The following is a 14,459-nucleotide window of genomic DNA, read 5'->3' as shown; positions in this document are numbered from 1 at the left end:
GACAATCCATCAACTTGGGGTATTTTAATCATCAGTACAAGAATATTACTAGTCATTATTTTTTTTTATTTGTCAGATATATCGTCAGTTAGAATAAGACCAGAAAAACGACATCAATGATTTTTTTTGCTTACATTCGTCTCACCAAACATGCGTTTATCTACGTTGGTTTTATTATTCTACGATTTTTATTTGAAACTAATGACTCCCGGTTCATTTTGAAGTAATAAGTCTCTGCCAAAAAATGGTATAATTTCTAAGAATCCAAGTAAATATTTTTTATTTAGATTTAATGTCTGTTTTTGATTTATGGAACAACATTTTAACATTCAAGTTTCTTGAAGTTTTATTATTTTATTCTGTCAAAATAAGTTGCGAAAGTTGTCGATTTTTGGCAATATAATTGTAATTTTCCTACGTGATTCCAGCCAAATTTTATATTTTTTTCTCTATTAAGAAACTTTATAGCTAAGACAATAGTTTTTTAAGGCTGTTGCAAATTGTTCTGTTCTGTATTGATATTTGTTCAAAAAGTTGAATTTTTTTCTATTGTCACAGTGTTAAAGTATCAGTCGTATTTTTTTTTCCAGGATTATTTCCATTCTTAAATCAATTAAGATTTTTTTTTAGTTTAGTTCAACAATTTCAACAGGAAATTTTCCGCAGCTTGCATTTTTTTAAATAACTATTTGATATATTGGAGCTGAGAATCAGATACAGTTAGTAAAATAAAATGCATTTATTTGACTTTGTGACGTAAGCTTTAATGATAAGACTATCACTCAACAGATGTCAATTAAAATCCACTATCTTCTTCTATATATCTTGACTTTTTTTTTGATAAGGTCCTATAAACAAATACATATATAGATTTCGACGGTTTTGTTCGAACGCGCATCAGTTGAACACGGGAGTTCGGATTGGAGCGCTCTTTGCTGCGTTGGATTCGTATAAGCCTAAGGAAGGTTCTTACGCTAACCAATCGACACTTTGGCCACTATGGAACCGATTCCGGAACTCCTGCCGATTGTACGAGAAACGGTTCAAAAAAAGAAATTATGATCATAGGAGGCGTCAAGATTAGTTCAAAGAAAAAAAAAAAAAACAAAATGTCAAAAGGTGTAAATGTTTCATGTAGTGAGTGAAAAGGAAAAAAGTTTTATAAAAAGCCGCATAGTTTAATTTTATGATATGGTTGTGAGTATTGCCGAATAAGTAAAAATATTAAAAGATTATCATTTATTTTAGGTTTGAGAAGAAAAAATAAGAAAAATAAGTCAGGACAAATGCAAAGCAAATAAGGAAGAAAATGGCTGAATACGACAAAAAAATGATAAGGAAATGGAAACATTGTCTGGAACAAACAAAGGAAAAAATAGAAATGGAAATAAGGTTTCGAAAAAAACATGACGGGAAATTAAAATAGAAATAAACAAAAATGAAAAAAATGAAGAAGACAAAAAAATTATGGAAGAAGGAAGGATAAAAAAAAAGTTTTAACTTAACACAAAAGTGCCGGCAGAACGAAAACTATTTCAGGTTCTTTTAAACCCTCTAACGCCCATGGTTACTCCAGAGCACCACTAATGTTTGTCTTCGAAATTAATTTTCTCTGCAAGCATGCATTTTTTCAACCTGGTTCAACCTGCATTGGTATATATTGGATGTTAACTTATAACCATTGGTCGATCCAATTATGAGTAATGTAGAAAAACATAAAAAAACCCGATTTTGATCTGGGCGGGAAGGGGTAAAGAAGAATCAAATAGTTTTCTAAAAGTGATTAAAGGTCAACAGGATAGAAATATTGAAAAAAGGTAAAGGATTACAAATAACAGATTCATTTAAAAACGAAGAAAAAGGATTGAAATGCAAATAAGCTTTTAGAAAGTAAAAAAGGTAAAAATAAACAAATACATTTTCTTTTTTTTTTCTAAAGCTTAACATTTCGTAACGTTACAACGCAGACTTATAAAAAGGGTGCGTAGTAACATCACGAAAAATCTCAATGCTGCATCTTTGCTGAAAATTTACAAAATTTGATCTACTCAAGTGCATTTGACGAGAAATTAATCATATTTTCAGGAAATGACCAGCTTAAAAAAAAGGTTACTGGCCACCGGAGATTTTTGGGGTTTCCAGAGGTGGTTTCGAAGAGAATTTAAGCTGACTGAGGTGAATGATATAAATCTTTGGATGATTGTAAAAGTTGGTTTAGAAGCATTTAACTTTGTGGAATCCAATCACAACATCTGTTTTGCCAAGTGCAATTATAGTAAAAAAAAAGCCGACCACACAAACCGAAACTTGATCAGAATTAGATTCTGAGTCGATATGTATACGTTAAGGTGAACCTACACAGAAAATAATATGTGAATTTACTCGACACGGAAAAATGAATCACATGTAACCTCAGTTGATGTAAACTTGAGATTAGACGTAAACGGTTGAATCTCACGTAATATCATGTTTTTACGTATAATTTGTTGCAAATTTACATCAAATCGCATTTAAATTTAAATGATTAACGACGTGCAAAAGTGTTACATCAAAAATGATGTAACATTCGCATATTTTTTTGTGTGTAGGAGGTCAAATAAAGATGTTAATTTTCGACTGATTTAAATATACATACCTCATTGAGGTTAGAAAGATAAAACTCACAATTAGCCCACTTTTCTCACAAAAGTGCAGACAGCAAAAAAAAAAAATTTTGCACTAGATTGAACTCTTTCAGGTTCGTAAATAATCAGAATTGAAAAAAGTGAAAAATGAAAAAATGCAAAGAAAAGGAATTGAAAATGCAAAGCTGCTTTTAAAGAAGAAAAAAAAAAAGTAGAAAAAGAAAAATAAATTCAATTTAACAAAAAGAACGATGAGAGAAATTAAAAGAAATATTGGAATGAGTAAGGAATAAAAAACGCCGTACACTGTTGAGAAATTATTTAATTAGGCTTAGAAAATTGAGACTTCAAAATGAAAACAGTTAGGAATAAAAACAATAAAACAATAAACTTGGATATCAGAGCGCAAATATCTAGCACGCATTAAAACACTTTTAAAAAAGGAGCAATTTGCTGAACTAAAACTATATCAACTTTCAAAACTTTGTAAAATTAACATGAACATTTGTCGGTTTTCACAAGCTTACGATCAGCCAGAAAATAATCTCAACTCACTGGATATCATAACGTCTTGCATTTTCAGTACATCGAAACTTTAACAGGCAAAATTAAATTTAAAAAAAGAGAAAAGAGAAAATTTCAGCAAATGACAAAACATTCTAAAAAAAAAACAAACACAATGAGATCAAAAATTGTTCTTAGCAAAACCAAAAAAAAAAGAAAAAAAGTTATAAATGTCAACACAAAATTCCGTACAAACGCAAACGAAGTTGACTTAATAGCTGTCGGCCACCATTGCTAGTACCAACCACTAGTGTCTTCCTTTTTATCTACAAGGACTTCGCCGCCCTGGGCTCCTAAGTGTATGAAAGTATGGCACGGAGCGACGGCGCCGAATACCCATATTTACACAAAGAATTTTAGAGCGCCCGCCGCGGGATTCGAACCGGTGACCTCTGGATTGTGAGTCCAAAGCGCGGTCCGATTGATCCACACGGGCGGGACGTACAAACGCAAACTCGAGGTAAAAATCCGTACAAAAATCCAGTCGGACAAAAATACTCGAGATGTTCAAAAATCCTTATGGTAAGGATAAAACCCGAACAGTAACAGAGAAACAGAACAAATAGAATAACAGAAAAAAATAGACAATCTACTGCTAACTTGAAACAAACCAAAAAAAGGACAGGACGAAGTTTGCCGGGAAAAGCTTGTTTAGAAATAAATATTAACAACGGAAACGAAATAGACAGTTTGAGCTGCAATACAGTTGACGAAAACAACATACAGTATCAATTGCTTTATTTATAACATTATAAATTTTGAAGTAATTGATACAGTCATACTCCGGTTTTGTACTGAGACATTGGCTATAATCAATGAAAAATCATCCAAACTTCCAAAAAATATAATGTTTTGGAATCGGCATGATGTCAGCTATTAATTGCAATTATAATTACATTAAAATTTTAACAAAAATATGTATTTTTTTTCTGTATTTTGAAAGTGCAATGATTTAACAAATTATTGTTATTGCAATATGATTATAAAATGATCGCGATTTTTTCATGCATTTCGAAATTTATAACACACATTTTTGAAAATACTAAAAAAAAATCCGATCATTTGATACGCATATAGTAAAATCTTTAAATTTTAGTATTTTTATCAAAAGTACTTAGTTTTGTGAAGGTTTTGAGCATTTAAAAAAATTGATGGAAATGTATGAAAAAATTCCCATCCATTTTATACTCATTTTAAAAAAAATTGCAGTTTTTTTTTTCGAAATAGAATAATACTGGGCAAAGTTACGCACCATCCATTTTGATATTTGATTTTTACCTAAAAAGCTCATATTCGGGTTTTCGATTAGTTTTAGGGTAATTTTTGAAAAAAATAAAGTCACTTTATGGACATTTTAATCTAACATTTGAAGTTCACAAAGCAAGGTTTACCAAACTTTAGGTTTACGAAACTAACTAGCGTGCTTAGAATATTGCCTTTCTAACTTTGAAATAATTTTTAAAATTCCTCTTCCACTTATGTTTTACAATCTGTTTTCCCAAAAAAAAAAAAAAATGCGAGCTAGAGGTGCGCATTAAAGTTCCATTCATTTTTGTACCAAGAAAATTCAAACGCAAAATCACTAAAAAAATCTAGAGTTTTTTTTGAAAAGGTCCTATAAACATATGAAAGACAATAGCTAATAGGACCTTTTCAAAAAAAAACTCAAGAATTGTATTTCTGCCAAAATCGCACCAAATAATATAACTTTTGCGAAAATAGTAACGTAAAACAACCCCCGATTAAAACATTATAAAAAAAAAACTAACTTTTACACAAATTGTGGTTTGTGGAAAAAAAGTTATTCAAAAAAATGGGTATTTTTTAAGTGAAGCTTTTATTACTGAAATGTCTCGACTCGAGATTTTAGTTTTCACTGTGTTTTGATGAATATGTTGGTGCTTGGTGGAGTTCTAAAAAAATATTACTGGTTGATCAATGTTGATAATTTTGTTTTTAAATTTTCATCAGTTATTGATTACTCAACTTTTATTTTTGAATTGTCCTCATAATAACCTACAATTTTGCTTAAGACACCAAATCGATCAAGAAATTATGCAAAATGCCTTCTTCGGTTTAAGGGAAGCCCCTCAACATTTTCAGTGATTTTCGTTTTCATGGAAAATTGCTAGTTTGAGGAATATGTTTTTGAACCCATGTTAAAGTTATTGCAAAACCATCTCGTTTGAAAGTTTTTAAAATTAGCACAACTCTTAGCATGACGTACTTATCGTGAAGAAAAAAAAAAACAGTTTTATGTGGTTTACCGCAAAATGCAGGACACAACTAACAGTGGTATAAAAGTCATCAACTAAATCATCCTTTGCATCAGTTAGGAGTTGCTTGTCTAAAGAAGCAGATGTGTGCAATTTGTTAAAATGTTCTGTTGGTTTTTTATGCTACATTCATTAGCTAGTTTTTGCGCTGAAGGCTTCCCGACTAACAGTTCCGATGACTTTGGATACGAGCTACTCTTGGCTAAGATGGACTTTCTGGAGTACAAGTAAGCTATATGAGAAGGACAGATTTTCAAATCGTTAATATTACTCATATTTATTTTTTAGATTCTTGGAGATGCAAGTGGAAATGAAAGAACATAGTGAAGCCATTTTATACAACCAAAATAGGAACAAACAAGATGTTCTCGATCAAACTAGGTTTGTACGATCAAAATTGTGTTTGAACTTCGAAATTTTTTTTAATCATTTTTTCAGTGACATTTTAGAGCAGCAAAAAATGACTGCAAATCATGACGCCATCAAGCAGTCAATCTTTGAGCTGCGACCAAAAAAGCACCCCTCTGACAATAGCAAACTTGTGGAAGTTTTGATTAAAGGAAAAGCTGTGCAGTCTCAAAAATCGGAAACAATAGCTTCTTGCGAGGACGAGCAAACGAAACAGTCCGGGCTGTATTCGCTGTCGGTGGAAAATTCAACTGCGTTTCAAGTGTACTGCGAACAGCGGCTCCAGGGTGGAGGCTGGATCGTGATTCAGAATCGATTCGATGGGTCGGTTGATTTTTACCGGAATTGGGTCGACTACAAGGAGGGGTTTGGCAATTTGAGTGGGGAGTTCTGGATGGGATTGGAGAAAATTCATCTGGTAGGATGGTTTTAATGGGTTAAAATTAAAAATATTTAACGTTGGATTTTAATTTTCCAGCTAACATCACAAAAACCAAGAATGTTGTTAGTCTATTTGGAAGACTTTGGAGGAATTTCTAAATTTGCCGTATACGATAACTTTGAAGTTGGTTCCGAAAATGAAAAGTATATACTAAAAAACGTCCTAAGACTTTATGGAACATTGGATGATTCCTTGGTGATTCATAAGGAAAGTACTTTTACGACTCGAGATGTTGATTTTACTCTATGTGTTGATAAATATTTTGGAGCTTGGTGGAATTCTAAAAAGTGTTATTACAGGTAAGTTGCTTGGTAATAATTTTGTTTTCAAGTTTTTTTTAGATATTTTTTATTCTTTTAGCAACTTGAACGGTCCATATTTAACTATAAAAGCCGACGATACAAAATCAATGAATTGGCATGGGTTTTCCAATAAACATGAAAATTTAAAGATTTCAAGAATGATGATTAAATAATCGCATTTATTATATCTAAGCAAGGTTTTTTTGAGCTAGAAAAAAAAGGTGACCTAATTAGTCATATCTCTCTGCTTATTGTTTTAAGTCTATAAACTCTTTGTGTTGAGTCGTTACATAAATATAGAACGAGTTCGAAGCAAAATAAGAAAAAACATCATACACCTGCCTTGTTCTGGTTCTTCAGATAATCATATAATCTCACCTCGCCGTGCTTTTTCTCGTTCACCTGCTAAATCTTTCTACCCAATTTCCTCCTAGTTTGAAGCTCAAGCTTTCCATTTCCTCAAAATTCTACCCGATTCAGCTTGGTTGCGTGCAACGAGATCCGATTTAATTAAAATTATACCGCAGATCAATTTTAATCAACAACCACGCAATCTCCCAGTCCAACCCCGTGGTGGAAGTTTTGTTTTCGGACGACAGCATCGGCAAAAGAGCTTTCTTCTACTTCTGCCGGCTCGCGCAGCACAGTTTCTGATTATACGGGGCTTACCGATTAACTAGCTCATTAACGGAATGAACTTGTGCGCTCTCAGTATTTTTTTTCGTTTTCCACCACTGCGGCGCGCTGACTGGAAGCAATTCGTGGATATTTAAGCTGCACCAACATAGAAGTTGAGGTCGGCGGTGCCTCCGAGCCGTTTATCGCACACGAAACTATTGATCTAATCGAGCTGATTGTGGGACTCCACCCGGGTTCGATGGTCTGAGGAAAGTTAGCTTCCGGCGAATCAATCTGCGCGAAATATGACAATTGAAGACCCGATACTTTGCAGTAAACTAACATTTTAGCCACACTTGTTAACTCCTCGCAAAAAAAAGAAGCAGAAGAAGGTTAACTACTTTTCCTGCCGCTCTCTATCACTTATTCAAATTTGGACTGAAACCTGATTGATGCAGAGAAAGTGAAAAGCTTCAACCGAACGAATGGAAGCGGCTACCTACTTGCGGAAGAAGACGAGAGAGGAGCCTCCTTAACAGATCGATCCGTACTTAGCGGTACTCTGCGGCGGTGGTCGCTTCTTGGAGCCACACCAGTGAGAGCCAATCGAATTGAAAACTGGCTTCTTTTGAATCGTACACACATTTGTTTATCTTGCCGATTGCCGGTGAATGGGGTATGCAAATCTAGCAAAAGCCAACTTGTCTTAAGCTACCGCATTCGATTGTGAGATAAACGATAGATCACAATCGACGGATTGATCGTAAATCGATGGGAAATTTATTGGCAATTCTTGCCATTTGGCGATGGAATGGCACGATTTTGAATGGATGATGAGTTCCGAATGAATGTGAACAAATTTATTTGAATATTAAAGCATGATTCATTTTCCTAACATTTAGTGAATATTTATTGTTTGTTTACTTGATCATCATTTTAGAAATCTTCAGACTTTCATGATCATTGGAAAATCCGTGCCAATTCATGGATCTTGTGTCTGATATTTTACTAGGTAAATATGGTCCATTTAAGTTACTAAAATATAAAAAAAAGCAGTTTTAGTGATTTTGCTAGAATAAACATTAAAATAGCTAACCTATAATAACATTGTCGAGAATTCCACCAAGCCCCCAGAAACAACTTTACACAATGTGCAGAATTACCATCTCGTGTAGTAAAAGTGTTTCCTTTGTGCACAGCCAACGAATCGTCCAATGTACCGTAGAGTCTCGTTACAGACTTCAAAACATACTTTTCATTTTCATTGCCAATGCTAAAGTCGTCATAAACTGCATACTTTGAGTTGCCGTCAAAATTTTCTAAGTAAACCAGCAAGAATCTTGGTTTCACCGATGTAAGCTGAAAATAAAAGCTTAATAAAAAACTTTTTTATGTAAACAATATCCCTACCAGGTGAATCTTTTCCAGTCCCAGCCAGAACTCTCCGCTCAAATTCCCAAATCCATTCCTGTAGTTAGTCCAGTTCCGATAAAAATCAACCGATCCATCGAATCGATTCTGAATCACAATCCAACCTCCACTGTGCAGATTCTGCTCACAGTAAACGCTGAATGACGTTGAATTCCCGACTGCCAGCATGTACGGTCCGGACTTGCGGGAGTGTTCTTCTTCACAGGAACCGATCGTGTTGTTTGAAGTGTTTTGTTTTGCTATCAAATTTGGTTGCTCCTCGATGTTAGTTTCACTTAAATTAAATTAACATTAACTCAACAATTCATTTTTTTTACAAGAATGGCTTACCATGAAGGGGCTGGATTGCTTATATTTTGATTGTATGCAATAGTTTCACCTTGCTTTTTTAATTCTCCAAGCATTTCCAAAATCCTTGATATAAATTACAATAATGCAATGAGTTTTTGTACAAACAAATTGAAATTACATACTTGTATTTAAAACTATCCATGCGGGCCAAAAGTAATTCGTAACCAAAGCCATTGCAATTATTGGTAGGAACACTTTCACTTTTACAAAATTTTATCAGTAAGATAAATGCGAACCATAGTTTAAACATATTGTAAAAGGTTTCAACTATTCTATTAGGCAAAATTTCTTCGAAAGTTAGAGTAATGCTATCTGATTTTTCTACCCTTCCTTTTATACCTAAACTGTTCTTCATAACTGCAGTTGGGAGACAACCACACATGATTGCGGTTAACCTCAATTGGAACTTTTATCAGTTTTGCTCAAGATAAAGAAGGCAAATCTTGTCTTGATGCGACTTCTTCTACTTCCTAATTTGTTTTTCGATTTTTTCGTGTTCCCGTGGAGGTCAATTTCAAAAACCTTACTTATCTTATTTTTTGTTTTTTTTATTATTATTTCTATTTGCAATTTGACCCCTGAAGAAAATCAAAGTATTTGGAAAGTTACATAAAAAAGTCCTGAATTTTCCTTAAGTTAAAAATTATTATGTTCATTGCTTTTTGATGTCTTAAAATTTGTTTTAGATCGAAGCCCGGCTAGAGATCAATACAGTTTTATCACTTTTTGAGGCATGTCTACATTTAGTAGGCTGTTTTCCAAGATTATACACAAAGGATGATTTTTTCATTGAAAGAAATTAATATCTTATCAAATCTAATGGAGCTTTCATTTTTCACAAAGTTAAATTACCTCAGAAAATCATCAAATCAAAAAATCAAAATCAAATTATTCGCTCTACAGCATTGCCTTGGCGTTCTCGATTGCGAGATTCCTACTCGAAACTTGGTGTCCGAAGGCTTGATTGTTGAGGCAATTGCAAACCTCTTTTTACACCTTAGCTTCCATCCACCTCGGGATTCCAACTGACGACCTTTGGATTGTGAGTCCAACTGCCTACAAGCGACTCCACCGAGGCAGGACCAAGGGAGACGACTCCTACACCTGGACTGAGCTAACGACCTAAACTCTAGGTTAGACCGGGACCAACATTTACTTCCCTGTTCGACGGAAGGCGTGATCAGACAAATCTCGTCTCAAAATTTGCCACCGGGACCTTCTGGGATCAAACCCAGGCCGACTGGGTGAGAGGCAACCACGCTTACCCCTACACCACGGTCCCGGAAATTATATGAAAGCTAAATTGTATTTGCACTTTGATTTTTTTTTTGTAAAATACTAAATAAAATGTTCATAAAATACCGTATTTTTGCGAAAATACTTAATTTTTCATAATTCGCAATTAGGGTATCAAACAAAGCGAAATTTTGTATGCAATTTCGCCTTTTAAAAAAATGTTTTGTAAAATACTACAATTACACCGAGCAACAAAATTTCTGCATCATACAAACTTTGGAGAAAAACCATTCGGCCCTATCAAACTATTTTTGAAAGTTTCAAACAGCACGTGTACTGCACGGGGACCACAACGTTCAAGCTTCCCCTAGAGTTGCAGCTGCGCGGCCATTTTTGTCATTTTTTGTAGGTCTCTAATTCTTATAATTTTGGGTATCAAATGAAGCGAAATTATGAATGCAATTTCAATTTATGCAAGCGTTTTTGTAAAATGCTCAAATTAAGGTATTTTTGAAAAAATATAAAATTTTGTGAAAATTTGGTTATTTTGCAATATTCTAATAAAGTGAAAATGCTTTCCAAATTTCTCTTCGTTTGATACCCCTATTTTAAATTATGAAAATTGAAGTATTTGCAAAAAATGCAATATTTTTTGATTTTTTTTATTTTACAAAAACTTTAATAAAGTGAAAATGCATACAAAATTTCATTTCTTTTGAAACCCATATGGAAAATTACATTATTTTAGGAATTTTCGAAAAATACGGTGTTTTGACAAAATTTTAATATTTTGAAAATCCGGCTAATAAACTCTATAAAAAAGAATAATAAAAAAATATTTTGCGAAAAAATCTAATACAATGAATGTGCGTACATCATTTCGCTTTGTTTGATACCCATATCGCAAATTATGAAAATTTTAGTATTTTGAAAAAATATATAAAAAATAAGTATTAAAAAAAATATTTCTGAAAATTTGATCATTTTAAGGAAATGAGATATTCGTTAATCCTCTACTGCCCAAATTTTTATTTTTCCCGTCAAATCAAAAAAAAAATTTAATGTTAGTAAAAAAAAGTTAAACTTACAACCCTAAAATTTTCTAATATTTTAAGAGTTTTTTTTTCTAATGCTTTTTGAAGATCAAAAATTGGTTGAAAAATAGACATTTGGCGATTTTTTAGATCGAAGCCCGTTTAGAGGCGGGGTGAGGTTTTAAAAGGTTAATACCCATATTGCTAATAATGAAATTAGTAGCATTTTTGAAAAATACGGTATTTTGTGAAAATATTAGTCTTTTGCTACAAAAAAGCATGAGCATGAGCATGAGCATGAGAGATCACCCATGGTTGCCCCTCCGTTGCTGAACAGAACCGTAATATCCTTTCAGCACTACTGATTATAGGCTTCGACGATCTAGTGGTGTTTCCCTTATCAACAGCATGTATGAATGCGCTGAAAAGATAAAACACCATGATTGCTAAAGCTAGATCAGTTGCGGATAGGTAACAGTCATTGGCCACCAACGGCGCCCGCCATGTCAGTTTGTAGATCTCGATTTTAAGGGACGGGAATGTTAGTTAGCGCAGGTTGCTACTAGGGCAGCTGATTTACTCTGTGCTTACACCCCACGAGCGCCAGGAACCTGAAAACTTGTTAGTAGGATAGGGTGTTTGGTCAGGATTCATCATAGAAGATGATGATGCGACCCAAAATCATAGTGTTTGTTGAAAGGTATTATGTTTTATTCTCAAGGCAAGCAATCGGATGCTGCGGATGAGACATTTCCCGTTTATCGGTTGTTAAATTTTAAATGAAATGGTCTAGTCTTAGACAGCCGGCTGTGGAAAGATAGAACAAAAATCATTTGTAATTAAAGAATGAAGGATTAAACAATGTAACTTTTAACTTGAGATGATTTTACGAGTTTTAAATGATTGATGTTTAGTGAGGTACTGATTAACGGTGCGAACGACGAGTTTCGATGTGTATCGAGCTGAAATGGTATGATAGGGTGTTGATAGGGTCAAATCAAACTGGCTAGCTGTCATCGGGACAGCCAAAGCCAGCCGCACCTTCACACGCACGCGAGAAAAAACGAAAAACACACCGACGGCGGACGCAAAAATTCTTACGACCCTACGGAAAGGAATCGCAAATCTGACTGGCTCAACTGTCATCGGGACAGCAAAATCCAGCCGCACCTTCACACGCACACACGCACGCCAAAAAAAACGAAAAACACACCGACGGCGGACGCGAAAATTCTGACGACCCTACGGAAAGGAATCGCAAATCTGACTCTATTAGTCTTTTGCTACAAAAAATCAAATTTCATAATTTGCAATGTAGGTATCAAACGAAGCGAAATTTTGTGTTTCATTTTATTAGATTTTTTTTCCTACAAAAAATCTAATAAAATGAAACACAAAATTTCGCTTCGTTTGATACCTACATTGCAAATTATGAAATTTTAGTATTTTCGAGAAAATACGGTATAATGTGGAAATATGAATATTTGACAAAAACACTCTAAAAAAGTGAAAATGCAAATTTGCTTCGTTTACGGTATTTTATTTTTTGAGTATTTATACTTTTAAACTTTATTTAACTTTATTATCAAAAATATATTCTAGTGAAAGCTTGAAAACACTTTTTTTTTGTAACGTTTCGAAAAATCTCGAAAAAAATCTTTATTTTAAATTTTCGTATTCTTTATGTCTAGCTCGAGTTTAGCTACAAAAAAAAGTCAAATTTATGTTGAATATTCTCAACAGTCCATCACCGCCATGTTGGCAGCCATATCTTAAAAATATATATCAATATTATTTTAGGGCATTATTGGAGTCATATTTGAGCTCTTGGACTCTGAAAAAGAAGCCGAAATTTATTTTTGTGATTCGAATAATCCGAATACTGGTAAATTTTGTAAGATAACTTCGGATAAGCGAGTCTGAAAGAAAAAAAAAAGAATCTGGAACAAACTGGATATCATTTAATGCATTAAAAAAAAAACAGAAATCAGCAGATCATTAAAGTTATGCAAGTCTCAGCAATACCTTTGCACATTTTGTAAATTTATCTTGGTAGTTATAATGGTCAAAATATTTTTTGAATTAAAAACAATCAAACTCAAGCTGGTGTTAACTAAATCGATACCCCAAAGCCCTGTCAATATTTGCAAAAGTTCATCACTTAAAATTATTAAGTGGCAGCTGATTTTCTTGTTATCTTTCTTCCCCTAATCTAATCTAACCCCGCAATTCAACGCCTATTACAACGTCCAGCAACACGACGTAGACCGGGAACAAATTACAGCCAAAGCCCTGATGGACAATATCCTGAGGGGGCGAGGGTGCGAGATTGAAGATGCTTCACCGGAGGCAGCCAATTTCCCGCCATCATCCCATCATTATTGCCGCGCCAAGAGAGACCTTGCGCGAATGCAAATTTTTGCCGGTTTCACGATCAAGGTTGCATTTTTCTGTTCCGATGGAATTTCCACTTAACTGAGCTGGGCAAACAAACCGGCGTACAGCTTTTCGCTTTCCGTGATGTGCACTGTAAAAAATGTTTAGGTTTCGATTTTTTTTTCATTAGATTGTGTTAAATTTTGACTGAATTTTCAATCAATTTAAAAGTATAATTTTCTGCCAAATTTAATTACTGTGACTTTCACTCAAAGATCTCCGCGTAGACTTTTGCGATGTATTCACTTTTCGCACACCTTTTTTTATGCTCTCTCTCCCTCGATCTGCCACTTGATGTTGCGGTACCGCCAAAGATGCTGGGCGGTGGGTGGTGAAAATTGCATTAACTCGGCGCAATTAGAAGTTTCTGGACCGGTCGTCAACCTGCGGCCAGCCAACGCGTCCAAGGGATCGGCAAAGCCAAATAAGCCGACGGGCTCGGACGGTTCGTGGAAGAGCTTTTCTGCTTATTTATTTGTTTGTTTGCATTTTTCCAATGTTTTCTGGAGCAATGCGGTACTGAACGTGGATCGCGGTGTCTGGTGGAGTGACTGACGATCCACGCAAATCGTTTTCTAATGGACAATTACCATAACACCACATTTGCTCCCACTTGATGCGGATTCTTGCATAGGGGAGAGCGTGGAGAGTTAATTTGTTTAATGTTATTGTTCAATTTTGGATGTAGAGATTATATAAATGAATTTTAAATTTCTTTGAAAAATTTAACTCCTCAA

General features: G+C 34.2%; 2 protein-coding genes across 2 annotated transcripts in view; one reads left to right on the top strand and one right to left on the bottom strand.

Annotated features, from left to right (window-relative positions):
* Window positions 1-14,459, bottom strand: part of LOC6031058 — a 113,594-nt gene that overhangs the window by 23,997 nt on the left and 75,138 nt on the right. The gene's annotated exons all lie outside the window — the stretch shown is intronic.
* LOC6031056 (ficolin-1) lies at window positions 5,542-6,944 on the top strand. The gene is made up of 5 exons (XM_001841853.2): window positions 5,542-5,691; window positions 5,753-5,845; window positions 5,903-6,290; window positions 6,351-6,613; window positions 6,675-6,944. The coding sequence occupies exons 1-5, from the start codon at window positions 5,567-5,569 to the stop codon at window positions 6,787-6,789; spliced, it is 984 nt and encodes a 327-aa protein (XP_001841905.2). The 5' UTR covers window positions 5,542-5,566; the 3' UTR covers window positions 6,790-6,944.

This window comes from Culex quinquefasciatus, chromosome 3 (genome assembly GCF_015732765.1).
Source record: "Culex quinquefasciatus strain JHB chromosome 3, VPISU_Cqui_1.0_pri_paternal, whole genome shotgun sequence".
In the NCBI taxonomy this organism is placed as follows: Eukaryota; Metazoa; Arthropoda; class Insecta; order Diptera; family Culicidae; genus Culex; species Culex quinquefasciatus.
The sequence above is the reverse complement of the archived record's forward strand: the minus strand, read 5'-3'. Positions and strand labels throughout refer to the sequence as shown.